At 36.2% G+C, this 26,554-nt stretch overlaps 1 protein-coding gene across 6 annotated transcripts in view; it reads left to right on the plus strand.

Moving 5' to 3' along the window:
* The window catches only part of VAV3 (vav guanine nucleotide exchange factor 3), a 439,091-nt gene that overhangs the window by 316,578 nt on the left and 95,959 nt on the right, over nt 1-26,554 (plus strand). For all 6 annotated transcript variants that reach the window (XM_072754465.1, XM_072754466.1, XM_025996323.2 and 3 more), the window contains 2 exons: nt 6,013-6,038; nt 11,159-11,204. In XM_072754465.1, the coding sequence (XP_072610566.1) occupies nt 6,013-6,038; nt 11,159-11,204 (72 nt within the window). The remainder of the gene's footprint in view (nt 1-6,012; nt 6,039-11,158; nt 11,205-26,554) is intronic.

The raw sequence follows: 26,554 nt of genomic DNA on the forward strand, positions 1-26,554 counted from the left end.
CTAGCTCACAGAACACCTGGTAACAAAAATACCTCAATCTCTAGGGAAATACACTCCCTAATCCAATCAGTCCCATTTTTAGAATTCTTGCTTGTCTCTTACTATTTCCTCTCCTTGAAATACACTCCCTTTTCTCCCAACAGTTCCAAGATCTACTCTTGCTTTATTTCATTTCTAAGCTCTTTGCCAATCATTTTCCCTCACTTTGGCCACCCAACAGTAGTCTGAATTAAATTGTTTCCTAATTAGTTTGTGTGTAGGTTTTATGTATTTGACAATGTTAGGCAACTAAAACATCCCTAAAGCCCTTCAAATCCCACTGGCTTTAATACATAACCGTTTATTTTTCACATTTGCACTACTGGCTGCGAGTTCCATGGCCCTCCAAGGGAGCTCCCTTCTAAATAATGGCTTCGGGATCCAAGCTGGTTCCATCTTGTGGCTCTGTAAACTCAACACATAGCTTCCTGGATAGCTGCTGCTAATAAAACCTCTAGACTGAAGTGAATAATACTTTTTTTTTAAAAATCACACTGTATTGGTTAAAACTACTTAAATGGCCTCAAATTAATTACAGGGGGGAGGTGGATAGTGTAGTGGGGTACATGGATGGTTTGGTGGGCACAGCTCTCTCTGCCATTCTTCATTGCTTCTAGGAGACTGTATGCTCCTCCACATAGAGAACATATTTCTCATCTTTTTATTCATCCCTCAAATCGTTACTCCCTTTTTCCAAAATAGGAATATCTTAGCCCAAACACAATCTTTAATAGTGTTGGAGGTGGCTAGATACTAACCAATAAGCATGTGAAATAGCTCTCTGGCGTTTTTTGTTTGTTTGTTTGTTTTTGTGGAAGTTAAGCCTTTGGATGTTGTCTTCCCTGAATTTAGAAGCCTTTTATTTTTCATGCTCTATCTCCTTTAAATTTACCTAATCTTCATTCATCCTCAAAATAATAATTACTTGGCCAAAATGCAGTGCATTTCTGAATGAAGGAAGTAATACATTCATATTAATATTTGACTATGACAGATTATTAACTCAAGTGCATTTGAAGTATAAAAAAAGGGTGCTTTAACTTTTGTTTTTTGTATTTATAAGACAAACTATGCAACTAAGAAACAAATTTGAAGGTTGGGTGATTAGTTTATGTCTTAACATTTGAGAATTTGCATGGATATAAAGAGCGGGCAATTTCACTCTCTCATTTTCACTGAACTTGAGTTGACTCCCTCACATTCACCATGGCAACCTCGATGATCAACACGTACATGGCCTCTGAAGTGTGCTGCCAAACTTTCCAACCCTAATAATGAATAGGTATGAACTCCATTATATAAGACTCTCTCAACAAGTCACTGCAAAGCTGATGTAATTCTAGAGTGGCTGGGCTTTCTCACAGCACACCACTGTGAAGGTCTAATCTGAAACCGCAATTTTGGGGGGACATTTGTGTTTTTCCCCTGCTGAAACCCTGTTGTTCCCTTCTTATCCTGACATTGATCAATATAGCTTGCTTTGCATCCTCTCAGTTTAAACAAAGAAAGTAGCACCGGAAGGCAAATATTGCTGGAGCAGACAACTTTGGTTTAATGCATCTTTTCCTTTAGTGGGAATGCAAGCCTCAGCTGCTCTAATATTTAACCGAAGCAGGTCCCCATTTGCTTCTCTGTTTAATCGCTCTTTTATCTAGGCCAGCTGCTGCTCCTGCTGCTGCCATAGCCATTCCTAATTGGAAGCAAGGTGTCTCAGTATCCTAATGGTTTAAACCTGCAGGATTGCTACCTAGACCCTGCACCCCAAATTGGCATCAGAAATAGCTTTTTTATAAATAGTATTGCAGTATTTTATCATAAAAGAATACAGTTTTATTTCTGTCTTCTGCCGGTAGGTATTTTATCAGGTTACTTTTACATGAGCTAAGCCTTGATCCTTGATTTCATAATCAAAAAATGACTTTGGTTCTACTTTATATTAAAGCCTTTCCCGTCAATTAGTTCTCTTTCTTAACTTACCAAGAAAATTTTATACTCAGGGGTACTTATTATTCCTTCCACTTAACTATTTAGGTCAGTTTAATGATATATTAATGATTATTAAAGTGAACAGGAAAATATTATGTAGTTGTACTTCTGTTAGAGCTCCTGAGAAGACTTGAAATCAAAGCCTCTTTCCAAGTGTTATTTATAGGTTTTTTTTTTTTTTCCAAAATATTGCTATAGGTCTGAGTGGTGAACATAACATTTGTGTAACTTCAAAATTTGATCCGTCCAGCTGTCTTTTAATGTCTCACAAAACTAGCATGTTAGCCATGATAACAAGGCCCCTTCAGAAGCTATACTGGTTATTACTTTTCTGTGGCCCCTTTTGAGACCAATAGTCTTACTTGGACATTGATTTGTTTAGTCTTAACAAATAGAACTTCAGATAAGAGACAAAGCAAACTGTGCAATAATGTATTCACTGAGAGCCACTTGTATTGGAAAAACAAATATAATAGGACTGAATTTTTTGTTTAAACAAATGAATTGTATTAAGTGAATCTAAAGCCTTGGTGAAAAACATTTCTTTTACACAAATTTGCACATTGAGCCCTGTGCTGGCATTGAAGATAGAGTTCTGCAAAGCCTCCAAGCACCTCAGTAGTAACACCCCTTCTCTGAATTACATCAAACCAGTTGGGACTTGATGAAAGAATGTGAGGTATAAACCCCTTGAGGGCCTGTGAGTCACCATCTAGAAAGGCTCTTGAAAGGGTAAGAACATTTTATAGTTTGATCAATAGGAGTCTGAGAATAGGCTGCAGGGTAAAGACAAGTTGAGGATTAAAAACTTTTAGAAACTTGAAGAATTGAATTACTCTCCTAAGGAAGTTCCCAGGAGAAAAAGAGATGGAAAGAAAGACTTTTCATCATATCTCAAGCAGCAACCTTTCTGTTGGGTCAGAATTCAGCTAAAATAGATTTGATGGTCATCAGCCCTTATGACTTAGTCTTAATGCAGAACTGTGACACTCCAAGTGTTTTTTAGGGACCCAAGTACCTGCTGCATAGTAGTTTTGGGTCCATATCAAGAGGAGGTTGAGGATGGTGTTGGAGACTTCAAAATTAGAGCAAGTTTTCCATAGACTTTTTTAATCGAAAGATGTTCTTATTCTATTTTTCTGGCCAGAATGAGCTTTTACTTTGAAAATGTTTGAAGCAGTGTGGGTAGTGGGGTCTTCCTCTCTCCCACCACTGTTATTTTAATACCAGTTAACAAGCTGTTGCATTAATATGGTTATCAGAATTTAGATTTTGTTTGTAAAGGAGGTACTCAGTTCAATGCTAAGGATGCTAGACCAAGTATAAAAGTAATCACCAGAAGAGTCTGGATAAGAACTGCTAAGCTTAGAACAGATTCTAAGAGTTATTTCCAGTCCTTTGGGTTTTACCCTAGTCTTAGAAAACTTACAGAACCCTACCATGAGGTAGAAGTAAATAAAAGCTGAGACTTTCAAGAGCTACTCTTCAGGTGCTAGGCCCAGCATGAGAAGATCGGAGTGCGAACTTCTCCACACCAAGTGCATGGAGGAAATGTGCCTCTTTCTTGGGTGACAGGGTACCGGGTGGACATGGTAGCCATGAAGACAGGAAAAGGTAAGCCCTAAGTAAGGACTAATGTCCTGAGAGTTGGAGTCGCGTCCAGCACAAAGCTCCTTTTCCATTTTTCCTACTTGGGTTACACTGAAGAGGGCTTGTGTAGTTTTTAGTATATCTAATCAGAATTAGGAAGAAAGCTGGTTTGCTTGATGAGACATTAAAGAGAAAAAGCTGGAGCCAACAGGAAAGAGGCAAATGAGAGAGGGAGATTGGGTGAGGTGGTCAGCCCAGGCTAGATTGCTTCTGGCTTTATACTGGCCCCATGTATGCCTCACTGGGACCTCTCACTCTCTTTATTTCTGTAATAGGTGCTCGCTCATGCAGGGGGCCAGCTAACTTTCATTTGAACCCTATGCAACAAGGATAGGAAGAGCCTGTCGTTGATCGTCTTCTGTTCCTACATCTTTTTTTCTGGGTAAAGAGATGCAGGTGTCTGCTAGTTAGAGGACCAGTGATACCATCTTTTCCCTGGGAACTTCTTGAGGAGTAACCAGATGACCCTCGTGGAGCATGGTGTGTCACCTGCTGCTGCCACATGGTTGATCATAGGTTTTGTACAAAGATATGAAACATTTAAAGCATACTATGAAAGACCTACTTGTAAGGACATAAAAACACTTCTATGCAAAGGGTCAGAAAAAAACATATAGCTTTTAAATTGAAATTAAGTTACATATTCATTTATGAATGCTGAACACAAAAGACCTGAGGTTTTTCCACTTTAGAGGACATCTAGTATTCCAAGCTTTCCTCAGTCTCCTTGGATGGAAAACTTAAACTCTTCTCCCATTTGGTGCTTCTTGCAGTTTACTATTCTTAGCTCAGACTCTTTAATGCACCAGTAGGAGAAAAAAAAGTAGTTTAGGGCTATTCTGGAATATAGGTCTTTCTGGTCAAACCAGTGAAACAGGTATCACACCTGCCCTGTTAGGAAACTAAGCTCACCTAACCTGGGTTCTAAGTCTGGCCGTAGCATTCAGCTAAATGGTACTGACCACAACACTGATCCTCTCGGGCCATTGTGCTTCTGAAACATTGCATATTTCTAAGTGAGGAGGAAAAGAGGTGAAATAGCTTGCTGTCCAGGAACACTCCTTGGTAAAGGCAAAGGAATACTCCTTGGCCAGCCTCAGACCTGGCAAAGATGCCTTCAGAGAAGGCAGTCCTCTGTGAAAGCTAGGGTGATGGTATTTGAAACTGCCAGAGGAATGTGGACTTAACTTTTCTCCGGAAAGGTGACTTTTGGTCATGTGTCTTCCATTTTCATTAATCAGGAGTAGTCCTTTATAAAACAAAACAAAACAACCTTCTGTTCATGCCCCAGGCAGCTTCTTGTGCAAAACGATCTGTGTCAAGCCAGTCAGGTGTTCTGGCCAGAATTTTCCCCTTGAACTCTGGTTGTGGGACTTCTTGGATCCTCTTACAGAAGTTTACAAAGCTCTTGTTTAGGCCTGCGGTTCTTTCCTGACATTTCCCTCAGTGTCTTCTTTTCTCAGATCCTTCTTGAGAGGGTCATTTTGGATGGGAAAACCATAGGCATAGGCTCAAAAGGTTGAGGTGTTTTCCTTCACAGTCTGGAAAAGCGTTACCACGTCAGGGGCTTCTGGGAAAGGGAAAGGAGATCTCGTCCACAGGTGCCCATGTGCAGCGTGTGCCTTTACTCTCAGAATGACCCTTTCCCCTTATGCCACCGTAGTCACCTGCAGGTCTCAGGGCCCTTCTGTCACTGCTGGTCACTTTCAAGAACTGAAATGTGGTAAAGAGATTGTTGTTTCTGTTCACAGATGGAGAAACTAAGGTTGAAAGGGAAATTAGCATTGGAATAGAATCCTGTCACTTTTTATTTCCCTCTTTAAATCAAACTGTATTTCCCCCTGAATTAAAAACAATAGTTATAGCCACTTAATGGAAAAAATCCATATGCAATATTGTACAGTGTTAAATTCGCAATTGCTGTAGTCGGCGAAATACCTCTGTAACTTAATGTGTCTGGATTCTTAAAACTCGGTGTGTTGAAAGACAGGTTCCCACCTAGCTTTCTCTCATCCATGTAAATTTAGCGCAAGCCTCTGTTTTAAGGAGCTTTATGTGGTTGGACTGACATTGCTTAATCAACAATTGAAAAAGTTAAGCATAACCTAGAAGTCATTTAGAACTATGAGTCACTTTCCTGACAAGCCAATAAGGCGAGAGAACCTGGGTTGCAAAACAATTACTAGCCCAGCCTGAGGGACCCTGGAAATATATTACAAGTATCAGTTAGGGAAACAAAGCAGCAGTGTTTTTACCAAGCTGCAGAGAACAAGCTAAGGTTGCTAACCAAACAAAATAACTTTACACTGACAATGCCAATTTTTACATTTGTTTCAGAACAAGGGACGCTCAAACCACCGGAGGTAAGATTAACATTTAATTTTTTTTTTCATAACTTTTGCATTTCAGGTTGTTTGCTAACTTAAGCGGTCTGGAGCTTTTTAGAATGTTAAATGTGCCCCTTAAAATGGATAGAAACAGAACTAGAGTGAGCAACTAAGTGCTTGTGAATGCACAGGTTAAATCAGATGAATTTTCAATCACTGTCTGAAGATCTTAGGTAGAGGAAAAATGTGAATTTTTAAGAATGTGTGTGAACTGGAGCCTTTCAGAACGCTGGGTACTTATTCAGGTAAATTTCAAAGATTGTAACAATGTGCAGCACTGGTTTGGGGATATTTTCCCCTAGTTTCCTGCAAAATTCTACAAACCCCTGGAGTTTATAAAACTTAATGCATCTTTATTCATTCCTTTGGAATGGTCCTGCTAGTACAAAAGGGAGATAGCCTTCATCCCAGGGAATTGGTAGACCTGTCCTTGTCATGAAACGTTGCATTGCTGCCCAACATTTGCTAGTCCTGAAAAGTTCTAACATTACTTGTCTAAGGATATGAATTCATATTTCTAGTAGTTTTCTATTTGAACACAAACATGATTTGTATCATATCTTATTGATCGAAGCAAGATCTGATGACATTTTCTTTTGGTTTAACACAGTCTAAGGTCTAATGGCTTAGAACCATCTGATCCTTGTCACCTCTCAGAATAAGCTATTTTTAAAGAAATACGAAAGAATGAAAAATTTGACAGATTTTAGACAACCATTGCCTTGGCCTTTAACCAAAAGTAGCAAGTTTCTCACCTGACCTCCCAAAAATAATATCACAGAGAAAATTAAAATATAAAATGCATGTAAAATATAAAATGCATGTGTATGTGATGGGTTATGTGAACCAAAAGTATCGTAACTTTAGAATTTCAGAGTGAAAGAATGACAAATTGTACAAAATTATATTAACAGATAATAATTATAGATCATTAAAAGTAATGAAATACTTTTTAATAGGCTGGCGTTTATATAGTTGGTAAAAATAATGAAAAGTACAGTAAGACATCAAATAAGTAATCATTTCTGCTTCTCTTTTGCATAAGCATGTAATTTGCACACAGAGTATCAATAGTGATATGAAGATGCTCATAAGCACCTCTTTGGTGTTATCAGCTAACTGTATTTGAAAATCTAGAATCTAGAGCAAGGAGTTCAGGTTCTTCTGGGGCTAAAATAAATTAATGTAAAATTTCTTTTAGTGTTTAGTTGACAGGTAAGGTTTTTCACAAGGACTGTAAGGATGCCTATGAAGATCTTGGAAAGCAGCTTGCTTTCTCTTATCCTCATGCTATCCTTAGATTATTGACACAGTGTTCCTTTTAGAGGTCTGAACTTCTAAGTGTGACTTCACAAAAAATAGGAATTGTTTTTTTCCAAAGAAGATGATTTCACTTGTTTTTATTTTAATGTGAAGTGAGTGTATTTACAGAAGGTGTACTAACGACATGGTGAATAATTTTCACGCAATACTAAATATTCTCTCCAGGCATTTTATCCTCTTAAAAAATTACATGGAAGCCTATTATGAAGTAAATTAACTTTCAGGTTGACTTTTTTTTAATGCAGTGTCAGTGGTTGAGTGAATTGCCTAGCTTTGAATACAATAAGTGCAATTTTTATTTAAAGTGTGATTTTGCTAATAATCTTTATTTTGGATGCATAATTATAGTTGCTGCCCAAACCAGTTGGAAATCTTAGCTTGGTTTAAGGAGAAATGTAGCAAAAAGAACATTAAGAAGCATTATTTCACTATATACCTCCCCACCAGGACTGTGTGGAAGGCATTTTAACTCTCTGAGGCAGATGTTTGTATGATGCTCAGGACTTTTACCAGAAGTAAACAATTTTCTCTGTGATCTGCTCTTCTTCCCACCTCTTGAAGATGCTCTTTTTCTCCATATACCAGTTTGTAATCCTGTCCTGTTCCCTTTTCAATATATATATATGATTGTGACTTTTTTATTTTTAAGTTCACACTTCATTCTCAAGGTAGATAGTTTTCAGTAGCCACAACATCTATAGGCCTTCATGACCACACCTGGGATGTTCATCCCACGTTCCATTCTGAGTGGACCTTCAGAAGGTACCTCTAGCTGTAGGAAGTAAGGTTATCATTATGTATCTATTTAACACATATGTACTCTAAATCCATTCCTTAAAGGTTTTCTACCTTTATAACAGAGGAACCAAAGCCAGTTCCATAGCAAATGAACCTTTGCTGCTTTTGTTGGTGAAATCAACAGAGAATTAAAATTAAGTTCTTCCAAGAGGCAAGAAGAGATTCTTGGATGATAAAAGTATTTCTTTAGAGAAAGACAAAGTAATAGGTAATGAAGCAAGAAATAACTCAAACGTTTCTTAAATTAGGTTAGTTGGTTGTCCCCTCCCCTGCCCCTTCAAGGTTGATCCGAGCAGATTGAGAAGGTTCTGAAAATCAGTTCTCCTGATCTCATGGGGCTGAACCTGGCAGCTCCCAGGGATTGCTCTCCTCTTTCTGCTGGGGACAAAAGCTCTGTCCTAGGCTTTTGACAATATAAGTGGGAGTGGGAGTGAGTTGGATGGAATATGACAGAATGACCATTGAAATTAGCATTTTAAAATTTTAAATATACTCTGCTAAACATTTCAAAAATTTCATATAATGTAAAATACTTTTTAAGTATAATAAATCTCCAGAGACATTTGGTCTAAATAGCTAATTTTTTTTTTTCCAGTGCAACAGATTATAATTCCACTGCCCATTCCTCCTATAGAAAAGTTTGTTTTCAGGGTCACTGATTTTCAGGAGGAAAAACCCAAACCATAAGCAGTAGGCCAATAACTTAGAAAAATCATTTGTAATTTGTATGCATTTAAATAGTCAAAATACCATAAAGATGATAATAATAATAAAAAATAGGTTGTCACTCAGTAATCCTTACTGGATGATAGGAACTGCTCTAGTCATTTCACAGAACTCATTTAATTCTCACCATAAACTCTGTGAAGTGGTGCTGTTCTTATCTCCATTTTATAGGTGAGAAAACTGAGGCAGAGATGTTAACTAACTTATTCACAATCAAATAACAGGTCCCAAGTGACAAGGTCTGAATTTGAACTAAGGCAGTTTGATTCTAAAATCCATATTCTTAGTAATTATACCATGTTCTCCATTTTTTTTTCATATAGTGTGATATTAGTTTAAGGTGTACAATACAGTGACAAGTGGACTCTTTAATCCCCATCACCTATTTCACTCACCCCATCCCCTGATCCCCTCTGGAAACCACCAGTTTGTTCTCCATATTTAAGAGTCTGTTTTTTGTTTTTTGTTTGTATTCTTTTTTTCTTCATTTTTATTTTTTAAAATTCCATATGTGAGTGAAATCATATGATATTTGTCTTTCTCTGACTTATTTCACTTAGTATTGTACTTTCTAGGTCCATCTGTGTGTTTGCAAATTGTTCTCTATTTTAATCCTAACTTCAAGCTAATATATAGCATTGGTCTTGAACTCAAGTGCTCATTTTCACATTTTTAAGTCCATAAATTTTAAATGATACTAGTTTAGGGATTCTAGGAATAGGACCCAAAGGTTGAATTCCTTCCTTGTCTCTAAGCATTTTGATTGGAGAAGGTGTTAGAGCATAAAAAGACAGCTTCTACTGTACATTAAGAAGGTGAAGGGATGTGTAGGAAGTAAATAGCAACATGATATTCATCATTATATATTTTCCTGTTGAAAATATTGTCCATTGTGTTCTTTGTCCTTTATAGAGAGAGCTCTAAAGATATTGTAACATTTCAGATAGAAAAAAGAGTTTCTCTGAAAGCAGCTTTTATCCAAATTATCAGCTATGAATCTTTGACTGTCATGCTTCCCCTTTTTGTGCCTTGGCTGTCAAGAAGCCCAGAGTGACATTTTCTTCTCACTTTATAATGGCTCTCTTTATACTAGTTTTACCAGTACAGCTATCCATCCTGCTGTACATAGTTTAATGCTGATTTTAATGGTCATCTTTGGTTTTTACAAATCCACTTTGAAAATAGTTAGGTTAAAAACAAAAACTTGAAAAATTTCTCTAGTTGCTTTCACCTTGAGAATCCTGAACATCTGCCTGATGGGCTTCGAGGCCATTGTGAAAGCTGTCAGACCCTATTTCACCCATTCAACTTGTGAATGAAAACAGTAGGAAGAGCCCTAAGAAAAATACGTGGCTAATGTGTGCTTAACAAAGCTACATGTTCTCTGAATGAAACCCAAGTCCCCTCCACACATGGGCACAAACCCCAACACACATAGGGAGAAAATTGCTTTTGTGAAAAATCTAAATTATATGGTGGTTATAGACTCAGCATTTCATCCCGTTGTATAATAAAACATGATAATCAAGTCCTATTAATTAGTGAGATTACTATAGTTATTAGGTAGGAACAAATTTAATTCCATGTGAAATTGAACACATAATCATGCATTTTCAAACATTTAAAATTTCCTTTGTTTCGCATCTTATTTTATAGTTTTTGTAATGCACAATTTTTCTTAAGGCTTTCCTTTCTGTGATAAGAATTCACTTTCATGGTTCACAAGCTGCATGCCTGTTTTGTTTTTTCAAGGATTGAGATGCAAGTGACCATAATTAAAACACTATTCTCATTTAAGTGTTTGGTGAAGTCAAGTCTTCAGATCTCTGTTGTGAGGTTCTCCAGGGTCTGACCTGTCAGCCCTCAGAAATAGCTGACTTAAGAGTTTTGGAGATTACATGTCTTTGCTGGGAGCATTTTCTAACCAAGAATAGCTGCTTCAGCTTTGTTCTCATAATTCGTATAGTCATTACAACTTTCAAAAAAAAAAAAGTTTTTTTGAGTCATAATACCCAGAGATGGTAAAAGATGTTTCTTTTCTTGATGTAACATCAACATCAAATACAAGGGGAAGGCTTATTAGAGAAGCAGAAAAATTAAATTATAAAAACTGTAGAACCACATGTTTTGATCAAATTTAGTTATACTTTAAAATGGAAAATGGAACATTGGCCTTCCAAAGTATCACGTATTAATACAATTTAATAATGTGAAATCTTTGTTTTGCTTTGTTTTATCTCTCTGCACAGAAACGGACCAATGGACTCCGAAGAAACCCCAGACAGGTGGATCCAGGTGTGTTTCTGATTATATGTTTATAATCGTGACTTCAGTTAAGCGATTATGAAAGTATATGGGACTTGCTTTAGAAATCAGACAGATTGTTGGCCTTTGTTCCTGGCAGTTTGGTATGTGATGTGTGACCAGAAGGCGCCGGTCTAATGCGTAAATCATTTACCTGACGATGCTTCCTGGGACAGGCTCACATGATGAGTAACCACCAGTACCACACTCTTTCAAGAACCAGCAGTTGAGCTGGTTACTTTCTTACTGAAACAGCCGCAGGCTGCTGGGTTAATGCTAATATATCCTTCCCCCACCTTCTCGCTCCCAAATATGGAAAGAAAATCAACAAGCTGGTACTTAAAAATTAACTTTTCGAAGGAGGTGGAGGGAGCTCATAAACTAGACAATCTTGACACCCTCCTCATTTGGGAAAATAGTTTTCTTCACCCTTTATCTGTACTATTTTAAAGTTCGAAGAATGAATTTAAGGACTTTGTGAACATGTATCTTCCTTCGGGACCAATTATTTGTCTGCAGAGAGCATTCAGTTATTTTCTATTTAACATCATGAGATTTGCCCTGTCATTATTTTAGTATAATTATTTTTCATCCATTAAGTAATGCCTTCCACAGTTTAATTATCAAAGATTTGTTATGTATATGGTCATATTGTGGGTAAAGGGTATACATAGGTAAAGGACTCCAAATATATGAACTTGATAATAAATCAGGTAAGGCATGAAGTAACCCTGCTGGAAAATAATCTGGATTATGTGTTTTTTTTTTCTCTCATCATAAACAGTGTTCACCTAGTTGTAAAATTGAGCTTTCAAAGCATTATAGCTTTTAACTGAAACCACACCCATGGTAGCCATGCCAGTTTATGAGCTGTTTGAAAAGATTTATAGGAGCTTTGTTGCCTCTGGCTAGAAATTGCCTCACTTATGTTCTGAGATCTGTTTAAATCTTCTAACTACAGAACAGAATTGAGCCCATTTAAAAAAATAGGGGTTCTGGTTTATTTTAATAGTTCGAACTTTCCCAACACAATACCTTTTACAGAGGATTCTGCAATAATATTTAGAAGTGACTTCTATTTAGTGGGAGTATATGACTGTCAGCATACTTTTTTCTTATTCTGTGTGTCGTATTTTTATTTCAGAAAATGATCTTTTACAAATAAGTATTTTCTCTTTCTTTTATGGGCATTTTCATTTAATCCATTCTCTTCTGGGGAAATGCATTTCCATAGTGTGTCAGTAGGAACACATTTGACAAGTAACAATTTGCTTTATAGCCAGAATTTTTAGGAGCCCTTAGATTATTTAAAGAGAGATGTAGTGAATTCACAGATTGTAAGTATAACAAAGTGGACCAGTAATATGATAGTTTATCCTCAAGTTAATGGCTCTGTATAGGTACAACTGTTCTGATATTCTTAATTGTCCAAAGATTTTAGAACTTCATGTTCCTATATGTTATGTTTGTAAGAGAAAAACAAACACACACACACACACACACCCCTACACACACATAAATATTGTATATCATATAGTCTTACATTAGGTATGGTAGTTATAGAGCGTTTTCTCACTTCTCCACATGTGGAAAAAAAAAAAAAGCAAAAACAAATAGTTGATGATCTTGCCTGTTGTAGATGCTAATGTGGTAACAACTGTTTCTCCCTGACAGTGTCTTTTGATGTTAGACTTGAATTATGTGTTGAGAGTTGGTTGTCTTTTGGATCTTTGCTTCTTTCAGTTGGCACATTGCAAAGCTTTTTTGTTCAAAGTTAACCCTTGCTTGATCACTTCCCTGTGCTGAGTTGGTCCTGATGTGACTATCACTTAGCATATTTTCACAGTTTTTACATTCATTCCAAGATGCTTAAATAAGAAATCAGCAAAATTGAGGCTTCCTCAGCAAGGGACAAACTGCTTCCAAGGGGCGTTATTGCTGTTAGTGCTTTTACCATGGAAATTTCTTTAATCTTTTCTAGCTAATTTAGTTGATATCTCCAAGTGCTAACACACTGCTTCCTTGTGTCTCACTTAGGGTGGTTTGTAGAAAAAAAAAAAAAGATTAACTGTAAACTTTTTTTGGAAAGGAGCTTTATGCATAGTTTTGTGGGTTGTAGGTGCCTAATAAGTACTTGTTAAGGGAATTAATGAATAGCTGTATGCATTTTCTGCATGCATTGGCTCTCTTGCTTTTTAAATTGCTCCTCCTGACAAAGTGGTAGATGTGGTAATGGAGCACTGATTAATCTAGTGGTAAGAAAGATGCATGTCTCTGAGACACATTGCCTGGGCTGGGGATCCAACTTAAGTGCTTATTTACCGTTGACCTGTGGTAATTTCCTTCTCTCTTTTTGCTGTAATTTCCTCATTTAAAGGACACTAACAATAGTACCTACCTTACGAAGTTGTTGAGAGCATTACATGAGTTAATAGGTATGAAGCGCTTATAACAACATCAAGTATGCAGTGAATGCGAAGGACTGGCAATTATTTTAATAATTATTTTATGGTAGATCACTGAACTTAATAGGGGACATTTAGTCATGTGTAGAAGAATCAATAATATTTGCCAGTATGACTTTGTGAACAGACCCAGAATTTTATGTTGACTTTCCGTTGAAGCTAGAAGTTACATAATTATAGTTGTTTTCAGATGCAGTTATTCCCTGCTTATCTAATTTAGGCCTCCATGATGTTTTGCCTATTTTTAAGAAGAGAAGCAATCGACAGTGGTAGGGTTAAGTGTTTTTTGGTGACATTAGAATAATATTTGTGATTGCATTAAAGAAACAAAGCCTCCCAAGTTGAAAACATATATTGTGGGGTTCTATTCAAACAAGAAAAACATGTGAACTGTAGGTTTGCATTGTGTCTTTTTAGCACATTTAAAACATTCACTCTTGGGGTGCCTGGGTGGTGGCTCACTCATTTAATTTAAGTACCTAGCTCTTGACCTCTGCTCAGGTCTTGATCTCAGGGTCATAAGTTCAAGCTCCATGCTATTAAAAAAAAAATTTAGTCTTTATTAATAATTGTGGTTAATCTTTATAGAAAATATTTAGAAATGGCTTTGCAGTTTATTTTTTCTTGTCTATTGTGTGCTAAGAAATTTATCAATTTATGATTTTGACTACTTTTTATAAATATAGTAATGTGTTAGATGCAAATTCTGGTAGCTCTTTTGGGTATCTTAAATATAGCAGAGTACTTTCATCAGTTTGTACTTTTCTTCCTAAGACAGATGTTGGTTTCAGGAAAATAACACGTGTAAGAGGCAGATCAATTATTTCAGGAACATGGAGGTGCTAGGCCTTTTTCAAGAACATGAGATCATAAATCTGAAAATCTGAGAACTGGTGTAATATTTATCACCTGAAGTGGCACTCAAGGTCAAAGTTACCAATTAAATTTTAATACTGAGCTTTCAAAACTTCCCTCTACATATAAAATATAAAGATTTATTTTAGTTTGCATGTGGCAAATCTGTACACCAGGACATGTATTCTTTTGATCACGCCTGTGTTTTTGTCTTAAATTTGTGTACCTCATAACCTCTTGCATTTAAGTCCACAGCCACTAGCTTTTAAAAAATTCAGGCCATTGTTCTGTGCCGTGATGCCTAAAGATAAGATGGAGTAGATGGCAAATACTTAGGTAGCTCATTTTCTTTCTGATCTTAAGTTACCCATGTGATTCGTGATAACCTTGAATAGTAAATGAACAGATAATGGTTAAATGATAAAAGAGTTTTCTGAGAGCTCTTGTTTTTCATATGCTTATTGTAACTTTTGATTACAAAGAGAAACACGTGGCTTGGAAACATTGTCTTTCTTACTCATGAGGGAGATGTCCTACAGTTTCTTAGCAGAGACACCTTCAAAGATGGTCACTTTCTCTTTCAGGTGGATAGGATTGATGTGTAATGCCATTCCTATTTATTCTTGGATGAAGAAAGGAATTCAAGAAATGAAAGATTTCTTTCATTACCAGCTTCGTATACCACAATAAGCACCAGCAATATCATTAATTATAAAACATGGCCCTTTTTGAAAAGGAATTTATATTCTGCCTAAAGAAGGAGTAGACACAGGCACAAAGTCTTAATTGCATAAATGCATGTAATGGATATACATATGAAAATATTTTAATATTATATTACTATTTTATATACTGACTCACTATGCTATGGCATAGTGTCATAAACACAGAGAATAGTCTGATAAACATATAAAAAATCTAATTATGTAGTACGTGCAAAAAGCAAATGGAATTGGAAGAGAGAAACACATGTGTGCTTATACTGCTTTTAGGCTGGATTGTCTGTATATATTTTTATTTATGTAAATAGAAATTTTGTTATGCTGGTTTATTGTATTGTGTCACAATTTAATACAGTTTTCCCTAATGTTTTAATTTCAAACAATTGATGAATTCATTCCAAATCTGAACAGAATTGTTGATTTCTTTTAGATTTGCTTCTAAACATAATGTCAATTTGCTCAGTAGAGAAATTTTACATTTTTAAGTTTCTAAATACAACACATTGATGAGAAAAATAGCCCAGTATTTTAAAAATCACTGATCTAAAAATAAATTTTTTAAATACATTTTTTCCCTTTTTTATGGGGAAGACAAATGTATATTCTGGAAAGCTTAGTAAATGAGCTTTTGTCTGTAATAAATAATAAAGTATCCATAGATTATGATATTTCCATATTAATCAGTCAGACCTACTTCTGTCTTTTCTGTCACCCCTAAAACTAATTTCTCATCAAATATAAATACTAATATAAATATTGGGAGCATAATTGTAAATGTGTAAAAATATATTTCACATTGAAAGAACGAACTTGAAAAAACTGGGACAATAGAACCCAGTGATTAAGATTCATTGCACAGAAATGAGAAATCCAAGCTGAGAATGAGTGCTAGGAGCCTGCTCTGGTTTTTAAAATAGTTGATTTGTTCTCAAGCTTCTATTAAATTATAGACGATAAGACTAGTTTAGCACCAAGGCGATCGATCCCCTTGTAGTTATTTTCAGGACTACCTTTCTCATTCCCTTTACACTGATGACACATTTCTGAAATGTACATCATAGTCCCGTGCTCACATCTTTTTTTGGTTTGGGAAGATTTATTTTTTCCTTCAGAATCTCTTGCCAAGCTTACAAAGGGTCACTATTGCTGTCATCTGGCAGGTTTGTCCACACCTTGCTAAGCCACTTTTTGCCACTGCTCAGTACCTCCAGCATAGGAACCAGGGCAAGGCAGATATTTGAAGATCTATACAGGGATGCATTTGGTGGGAAACAGTATCCATAATGTGATTACTGAAATAAAACACTTAGAATATTATATCTAGAACCTATCTCTGGATCATTTATGCACTTCTAACTTAAAATTTCTGTTATTATAGTAATAATATAAGTAATGTATTAAATATTTAGAAAAATATTCTGAAAAGGAGTTCTCAAACCTGGTGAGCTGTTTTTAACATTTATCACTGAATAAAACACTCCTTACTTGGCAAGTCAAGAATGGCCAGGGCTTCCTTTGCTCTATCTATGGCCCTGGTAATTAAATATTACATTTCAGAAGAAAAAGAATATGCTATATAAGGGTAAGTACACAAAAGAACTTCAGAATTTTTTGGGGTGTCATTGTCCTCCACCAACCAAGTGACCATGTTCCAGAGCTTTAGTCTGAAGGTAAATGAAAGGAACCAGTTGAATCAAAACTATTGCCTACAAATAGTATATAGTAATTCTAAATAAAAATAGGAAGAATGATTCACAAGTTAATTAGAGTAGTGGGGGCAGCCTGGGTGGCTCAGAGATTTAGTGCCACCTTGAGCCCAGGGCCTGATCCTGGAGACCCAGGATCGAGTCCCACATTGGCCTCCCTGCAGGAAGCCTGCTTCTCCCTCTGCCTGTGTCTCTGCCTCCCTCTCTCTCTTTCTGTGTGTGTCTCTCATGAATAAATAAATAAAATCTTAAAAAAAAAAAAAAGAGTAGTGGAGGGTCACTTTGTGGAATTGTTATCAAAATGACTCATTTGGCAATGACTCATACTAGCAATTGTATCTTTCAGTATATTCAAATCAAGCTTACTTTTAAATTTTTAATTTGAATGAAAAGAAGAGCTTATGTTAGCTACTTAATTTTTTTTAGTTAGCTAGGTAATTTTTTTGAGATTCATTCTTTTCTATATAGATCCTAGAAATGTATGGAAGCTTACCCCTCCTTGAGAAACTTGGAATTTTGTTGGGGAGATTAGACATGCAAAAATAACATGTCCAGCAGCAATACTGTGCAGTGTATGATGAACCACCAAAATGTGTGGTGTAGGTTATAAATGGTGTAGTTGACCCAGGCAAATGAAGGAGAATTCACATGGACTACAGGACACAAGACAAGGAGACAAAATATGTGAGAAGCACATCAGTGAAAGTAAATTTACATTGAACTGTAGATGTTTTAAAGTTATCAGTCTTACTAGGTTTGGGTCAGCTCAGTTCATTAGCACTCAGTATGCTTTTGTCAAGTGACATAAAACCATTTCAAATTAGGAAAACAAGTGAAAGAAAAAAAGATGATTTCCATATGAAATTTGTTTTCATAAGAAAAAAGGGCTATGTTTGCAAAGAATGGGGGAGAGGAATAGAAGGTTAGTTTGAGCAGGCCTTAGTATCCAGGCAAACCTTGTTTTTTTGCACTTTGCTTTATTGGTCTTCCCAGATACTGTGTTTTTTATAAGTTGACCATTTGTCGCAACCCTGTGTTGAGCAATTCTAGCGACACAATTTTTACAACAGCATGTGCTCACTTTGTGTCTCTGAAACACATATTGGTAATTCTTAAAATATTTAAAATTTTCCCATTATTCTTATATTTGTGGTCGTGATCTGTTAGCAGTGATCTTTGATGTCATTATTATAGTTATTTTGGGGTACTACAGACCATGATCCTATAAGACAGCAAACTTAATTGATAAATATTGTGTCTGTTTCTGTCTGCTCCACTGACCAGTTGTTTCTCCATCGCTCTCTCTCCCTCCCTCCCTCCCCCTCTCCCTGGGTGTCCCTTTTCTCTGAGACACAACAGTATGGAAATTAGGCCAATTAATGACCGTGTGGTGGCTTCTGAGTGTGCAAGTGAAAGGAATACTTGCATGTCTCTCACTTCAAATCAAAAGCTAGAACTAATTAAGATAATATTGGAAGGTGTGTCAAAAACCCAGATAGGCCTCTTGTGCTAGTTAGACAAGTTGTGAATGCAAAGGAAAAGTTCTTGTAGGAAATTAAAAGTGCTACTCCAGTGAACCCCTGAAAGATAAAACTGTGAAATGGTCTTATTGCTGATATGGATAAAGTTTTAGTGGTCTGGCTAGAAGATCAAACCAGCCACAATGTTCCCTAATCCAGAACAAGGCCCTAACTCTCTAATTCTATGAAGGCCAGGAGAGCTGAATAAGCTATGGAAGAAAAGTTGGAAGCCAACAGAAGTTCACAAGTTTTTTTTTATTTATTTATTTATTTATTTATTTATTATTTATTTATTTATTTATGATAGTCACACAGAGAGAGAGAGAGGCAGAGACACAGGCAGAAGGAGAAGCAGGCTCCATGCACCGGGAGCCTGACGTGGGATTCGATCCTGGGTCTCCAGGATCGCGCCCTGGGCCAAAGGCAGGCACCAAACCGCTGCGCCACCCAGGGATCCCGAAGTTCACAAGTTTTAAGAAAGAAGTCCTTTCCATAATATTAAACTGAAAGGTGAAGTAGAAAGTGCTGATGTAGAAGCTGCAGCAAATTATCTAGAAGATCTAGCTAAGATAGTTAATGAAAGTGGATACAATAGACAAGGTTTCAATGTAGATGGACAAAGTCTTCTGTTGGAAGAAGATGCCATCTAGGGCTTTCATAACTACAGAGGAAAAGTCAGTGCCTCGCTTCAGAGTTTGGAAGGACAGACTGATTTGTTAGGAGAGAAGGCAGCTGATTAGTTTAAATGGAAACCAGTGCTCATTTGCCATTCCAAAAATTCTAGAACCCTTGGGAATTAGGCTAAATCAACTCTGTCTGTGCTCTATAGGAGAATAGCAAAGCCTGAGTGATAGCACATCTGTTTTACAACATGGTTTACTGAGTATTTTAAGCCAACTGTTGAGACTTACTGCTCAGAAAAAAGTATCCCTTTCGTATTACTGCTCATTGATAGTGTACTTGGTCACCCAAGAGTTCTAATGGAGATGTGCAGCAAGATTAATGTTGTTTTCATGCCTGCCAACACAACATCCATTCTGCAGCTCATAGATCAAGGAGTCATTTTGAGTTTTAAGCCTATTTAAGAAGTACATGGATAGTGATAGTGATTCCTCTGAAGGATCTGGGCAAAGTAAATTGAAAACCTTCTGGAAAGGAATCACCATTCTAGATGCTATTAAGAACCTTCATGAGTCATAGGAAGAGGTCAAAATATCAACAGACATTTGGAAGGAGTTTAATCAAGCCCTCATGGCTGACTTTGAGGGATTCCAGACTTCAGTGGAGGAAGTAACTGCAGATATGGTAGAAATAGCAAAAGAGCTAGAATTAGAAGAGGAGCCTAAAGATGGGACTGATTTGCTGCAATCATGGTGAAATATGAATAGATGAAGAGTTGCTTCTTAAAGAAACTGATTTCTTGAGATTGACTCTATTCCTGGTGAAGATACATGAAGATTGTTGAAATGGTAACAAAGAATTTAGAATATCACATAAACTTAGTTGATAAAGCAGTAGTAGAAGGGTTTGAGAAGATGGACTCCAGTTTTGAAAGAAGTTGCTGTAGGTAAAATGCTATCAAACAGCATCACTAGCTACAGAGAAATTGTTTGTGAAAGGAAGAATCAATTGATGTGGCAAACTGCATTGTTGTCTTAGTTGAGGAAATTGCCACAGCCCTTCCACCCTTCAGCAGCTACCGAGTGAGCAGCCATCAACATTGAGGCAAGACCCTCCCCACCAGCAAAAAGATTATGATTTGCTGAGAGCTCAGATGATGGTTAGCATTATTTAGCAATAAAATATTTTAAAATTAAGATATGTAGATTTGTGTAGACATATGCTATTGCATATTTAATAGACTCCACAGTGTAGTATAAACATAACTTTTATATGCATTGGGAAGCCAGAAATTCATTGGACTCTATTGCAATATTTGCTTTATTGTGGTGGTCACTCACAGCAATGTTTTTAGTCATCAGAGGCAGCCCTGCGCATTGGGTTAGACCCGGAGCCCTGCAGTAGGCTCCTGTCCTGCATCTCTACTTACTAGTCGTACAACCTTAGGCAAGTCAACCTGTTTTATCCTATCTAAAGTGGGGCCATTAGCAGCAGACCTCCTACTGTCACTGTGAAGACTCTATTAGATAATAGATAAAGCATTTATTTATTTTTTATTTTTTAAAGCATTTATTAATGGGGCTTAGCACATATCTGTAAATGATGGAGGTGGTGATGGTTATAACTAATACTTACACACTCCTGTATACATTTCCATTGAGGCCTAACAAGTTGCCATGAATTTAAGCAGCTTAAAACAGCACACTTCATTTCATCAGGGTTTCTGTGAGTCAGAAATCTGGGCATAAGTTAGCTGTGTCCACTGCTTCGTGATTTCTCACAAGACCTCAAGATGTTAGACAGTGCTATGTCTCATCTGAAGGATCAGTTGGAAAAGATCCACTTCCCAGCTTGCTTACATACTTGTTGGCAGGATTCCATTCCTTTTTGGCTATTGAGTTAGGCCCTCAAATTCCTAGCTCACTTTTGGCCAGATGTGAGGCTGTCCTCAGTTCTTAGCCACATGGACCTCTCCATCATGGCTGTTTACTTCATCAAAATGTGCAAACCAAGAACGCGATAGAGTCTCCTAGCAAGATGGACATTCCAATCTTCCATAACAGCAATCATGGAAGTAACATCCCATCCCCTATTTATTGGCTAGAGGCAAATCACAGGTCCTGCCTACATTCAGAGGGGGATTAACAAGTGTGTGAACACCAGGAGATATTATTCAGGTTCAGTAGGGATCATTGGGTTCCATCTTAGACTCTGTCTGCCACAACCTCTGAGATACTATTTTTCAGTGGTGGCAGCCTCAGCTCTAAGAGGTTTAAGTAATTCACCCAAGGTCACAGAGCACCTGGCTGGTACCAGGACTTAATTGCAGTGTTTGGCTCCAGAGACCTCGCTCTTATAGAGATCTTCTGTGTCCCCTACTTATGCCAACTTTTGCACAGAGGAGAGCTTATTTCCTGGAGTTCAGCTGTACAGTACAGTGCAAAATTAGCAGTGTGATCGGGTCTGTTTTGCAGAGTTCATTAGTGACTGCTGTTACAAAGCAGATTTATGGGTGATTTTATTTTATGCATTGTTAATTTTGAAAATGTTAATCTGAAATTGCTACAGTATTTCAATTAATTTGGATGATTAAAACTTAGCACCAGAAGAATCTCTAGCAGAAGATAAGGCAGCTAATTAGAGGTTCTGAAACAAACAACTGTAGACACTGGCACTGAAACATGCTGGGTGGAACTCACTCTCCTTAACAGTTTTGAAATGGAAAGAATAATTTCTGGCAGTCTCAATATTAAACTTGAGCACAGTTGACTTTTTTTAAAAAGCCATTTTAAGGAGTTGATTATTTAAATGAATGTAGAACTTTTCAGTATCATGCATTTCTGGAAAACTGCCATTACATTATTTTGGAGTATTGTCTTTTGGATAATTGTAGTTGATGACAGAAATACAATAGGCATTTGTTGCCAAGGTGTTTTCCATGTCATGTATGATGTTTCCTGGTTTTTACATATGTTTCAATTTTTTTTCCTGCATTTAAAGGTGAGACAGCATGAATTTAAAAAAAGAACACTGATCTTCATAGAGTTTTGCATTTCGAAGACTTAGTTCTCAAAATTTCAGAAAATATAGGGAAGTATAGAAAAGTTTCCTAGACAAATTGCCTATAATTCTGTCACTCAGATAATCACCTTTATGTTGTTATTTTGTTGTACCTTTCTCCTAGTACTTTTTTTTTTTGTGGCCATAAATGGCCTATATTTCCAATTCAATATTCTGCTTTTATCACTTAACTTTGTCTCATGAGCATATTTGTTTATTCGCTTATTCATTCAACCACTTGATAAGTATGCAGGCACAATGTTAAATTTACAAGGATGAATAAGAGGTGTTTTCTCTAATGCAGCCAAAAAAAGTGTCATGGAGCCAAAGGTAAGATTTGAGATCAGGGTAATACAGGGGCTATGCTTAAAGGGGGCACATATTTTAGGTATGTGGACATCCAAAAATGATGTCTAAACTGAAAGGATATGAATAGGGGATTGGCAGACTATGAATGGAGACAGGAAGGCTGCAGGATGAAGCAACAGTTCCAGCAAAGGCACTGGGTTGGAAAAAAGTATAGAAGGGCTTGGGTTTGAGAGAGAGAGCTGTGTATGATGAGCAGAGTGAGCCTTTCAACTAGTGGATATAGTCTTCTGAGACTGGTTTAAAAGATCGTGCTAGCCATACTGTGAAGGGTATAATGAATCATTACACAGTCTTAAAAAAAAATCAGGTGGTTTTAGTTATTCCTTGTTGGACAATAGTCTTTTTAATTTCATTATTATAAATACTATTTGAAGATCTTCATGAATATATTTGTTCAAATGGCTGATTATTATTTAAGAATGGAGTCATAAAAGTAGAACTTCTGGATCAAGACTTATGAATTATTGCACCCAGAATATATATATTTCCAAATTGTCTTTTAGAAGTTTTACGTTGAATGATATCCCCACCATTTCTGACATACAAGACCAACTCTTACCCTATGCAGGAATAGGATATTACTATTTATATAAGAGTAGTTCATATCCTAGTATGAACTTCATTATTAGTGATATAGATCCTTTTTAATGTTTATTGGCTATCTGTATTGTTCTGTGAATTATCTGTTTATACCTTATCCATTTTTCTATTCAGGATATATTGCTTTTGTAAATTATTTGTAGGATTCTATCTGTCTTTATTAATGATATCAATCTTATATATTTATCCAAAAATTTTTCCAGTTTATTTGCTTCTATATAAAGTTTTGCATTTCCATGTGGTTAAAATTATTGATACTTAACGGACTTTTTTTTTTATACTTATGGACTTATTTTTGCTGCTTTTGTGCTCAGAAAGTTCTCCCCTTCTGAATTCTGTTAAATACTTCTAGTCTTATTGTTTAATTCATGTAGCATTTAACCCATGCCATTTAACCTATTTTTATTTAAGCAACAGATGAAATTTCTGTGGGCGGTTCCAAAATGAACATCAAAATATTTTAAGGATTTATAGTAGTAGACAAAATTTAAATTTACCTGTTCTGTATGTTGTTTAGCAACCATATTACATTGTTTACTTTTCATTTTGTGCTTTATCATATAGATATCTGGCTCAAATAATAAGTTATCTTGTGAAAAATATGTCACAATACATTCTCTGTCTAGATAGTAAGGGGATAGATAGTATGTGAAACAAATACAAGTAGGTAATACTGAGATAATCAGGCTTTTTTGTTTTTAAACTATGACAAACTCGGGTGACCTCTCCCCATCCTTTCTGGGAGCAGGAGGAAAAAAATATTTTGTGTTTTGTTTGAGTTCAGAGTATCTGCCACCTAACATTGCTCTCTTTTCCCTTGTAAATATACGTCCTTCTTAGTTTTACAGATCTCTTGTCATATTAACTTACACAGCTGCTCCTTGGCCTGAGACTATGCTTATTATTTTAAAAGTCTTTTAGTTTTCATAATTTTTCCTAAAGTAATGAAAAATTCAACTTCTACTGTATTTGAAAGATACTGTAAATATTCCTCATTTTAAAACTGTGTGGAAATTCTCTATTTTAGAACTCTAATTTAGAAAGTTTTATATGTTGACATGAAAACATTAGGTGTTTAAGAAATAGTCTTTCTTGAGGAATCCAGCTGTAACCAAATAGAGTAACGACTTTGGTTTCCTACCTGACATATTGCTTCTGATGATTTATTCAGGGAACATGCATCTGGATGTCCAGATACCAACAATTTTGCTTGTAATTTCCTACTCTTTTCAAATGGCCCAAAGGAATCATGTGATGCCTTCAAGTCAGGACAGAACTTTCCTTTTTGGGATGGAGAATTCTTAGTGCAGTTTGTTTGGGGCACATTGGCAGATTAAATGGATGAGAATAAAAATATTGATGTATTTCTCCATTACCACCCCCTGTTATATTGTTGATATTATAGCTTTTAACTCCTAAAGGAAGAAACTTGCCGTTTAAAAAATGTAATGCTGTGCTTTGGGGATCCCATTTTTAAAAAGTTAAATATCTTCCATTTAAATCCAAGCAGTATCCAAGAACAGAATCTGGCCAATGGTTTTGAAAATATGAAATGGCACCACCTTCTTGGAATCTCAGAATGTTCAAGGATGTTTTTTTCTAGCAAAACAGGAAGAAATTGGAAAAAAGCATATGGACTCGCGTTGAGCATATGAGATATTTTCAACTTGAATCGGCACTTTACTCATATTTGTAGTGTGACTTAAAATTAATTTTGGTGAAGCATTTAGATTTGAGAAAGAGGGAAAAAAATCTCTATCTGGAGCTAAATCAACATTTGTGGCATCTCATTAATCACTGCCTTATGTAACCACTTTTCCCACCTAAAGAGAAGCTACTGGGATGAGAAAAGTTTATGATACTAATGCCAAGTGCAGATCTTCCCTCTCCAAAAAGGAGTTCATTAATCATCATCGAAGCACAAGAACAAACATACTTCTTGTCTCTTGCCAATTTTTTTTCAATAACATTTCTGAAAGGCAAAAAAAAAAAAAAAAAACCCTCATCTTCCTATTTTTTATCTTTATTTGAAAGGATTTTAATTTGGCTGTTATTTAATTTATGATGATGTTATGTAAATGTAACATGCTCTGAGAGTGCGCATTCATGGTATTTAGCAATATAGGGTATTGATTGAGTTCAGACCCCTGAATCAGGGAAATCTGGATGCAGATTGCTGGCTTTCTTACCTTCCTGCCTATGTGGTTACCCTAACATGTAAAACTCTGACGCCTCAGTGCTTGACACAGGGTAATTGGCCAATAAGTGGCAGTGACAGAAATTCTTACTCTCACTAGTAGGAAGGGGCCAGAAGTTTGAGAACATGGCTTTTAATCCAGACTTCTGTGTAAATCTTTGGGCAAGTTAATAGCTTCAGTTTTCTCATCTGTAGTGGAAATAGTCACCTTACCTACAGCACAGGATTACCTATAGCACCAAAGAGATAGTGCCCTGATCAAGATAGAAAATATCCTAGTCATGATGTACAAACCCATATAATACAATAAAAATTAAAAATAAGTGCCAAGTTGTAAAATCTTCATATTTTGCCATATATCTTAGCCTCACAGTGTTAAGAGTTATGTGCTTGATTAGGAGTTTTTGATGGAATTTTAGGGTCAGCCATGCAATTATTACATGCTCTATATAGTTTTTTTAATAAATTTACCATTTACTGGAAATTTTACTGCTCCTTTTTTGTAACTTAACTGTGTCTTTACATGTGTTTTCCTGTCTCCAAATTTTAAAATATTCCTACAAATCAGAAAAATCAATGAATATTACAACACCTAAGCCAATCGATGAAAGCAATGCCAATCAAAAATTAAAAAAAAAAAAAGGAATCATAGGCTGCATGTGAGAAAACAGATGCATAAATTCAAACAATCATAAATAGGAAAAAAAATCCTGATGTGCAAGTAAAGGTGGCTTCTCTCAGCTTTGTTCTGTTTTGTTTATGTAGTCTGTTGGCTACGAAGTATTAGTGATAAGAAAGGGTCTCTGGTGAAATTTTCAGGTGCCTTGGAAAAGTGTTGATTTTTTTACTTGTCCTTACTAGAAGACATGCCCTTTCTTGTTCATTTCTTTGGCCCCAGTTAAAAGCATCATTAAAAACCAAAAGAAAAACAAAAAGTTCTAAAGCTGTTGCTGAAGATGCAGTTGTGAGGCTTTGGAAGATCACAGGAGACAGGCTAAGGTAGTGTCCATCAACAAAGCAGGTACTTCTTTTTGTCCTCCCTAAATCAGTAAAGGATAAAGAGGAGATCATATGGACATGTAGCAAGGCTTGGTTCATTTTTAAAGTCAAAACAGTTGGGAAAGAAGAGTTTGAACAGAGTAGAACAGCAGGAGGTTTCTGTAAAGGTGAAGTAGAATTAAAGGGTAGGCAAGAATTATTTTGTCTTCAGTTTTAAAGAACACTGG

Source organism: Vulpes vulpes, chromosome 3 (assembly GCF_048418805.1).
Source record: "Vulpes vulpes isolate BD-2025 chromosome 3, VulVul3, whole genome shotgun sequence".
NCBI classification, from domain to species: domain Eukaryota; kingdom Metazoa; phylum Chordata; class Mammalia; order Carnivora; family Canidae; genus Vulpes; species Vulpes vulpes.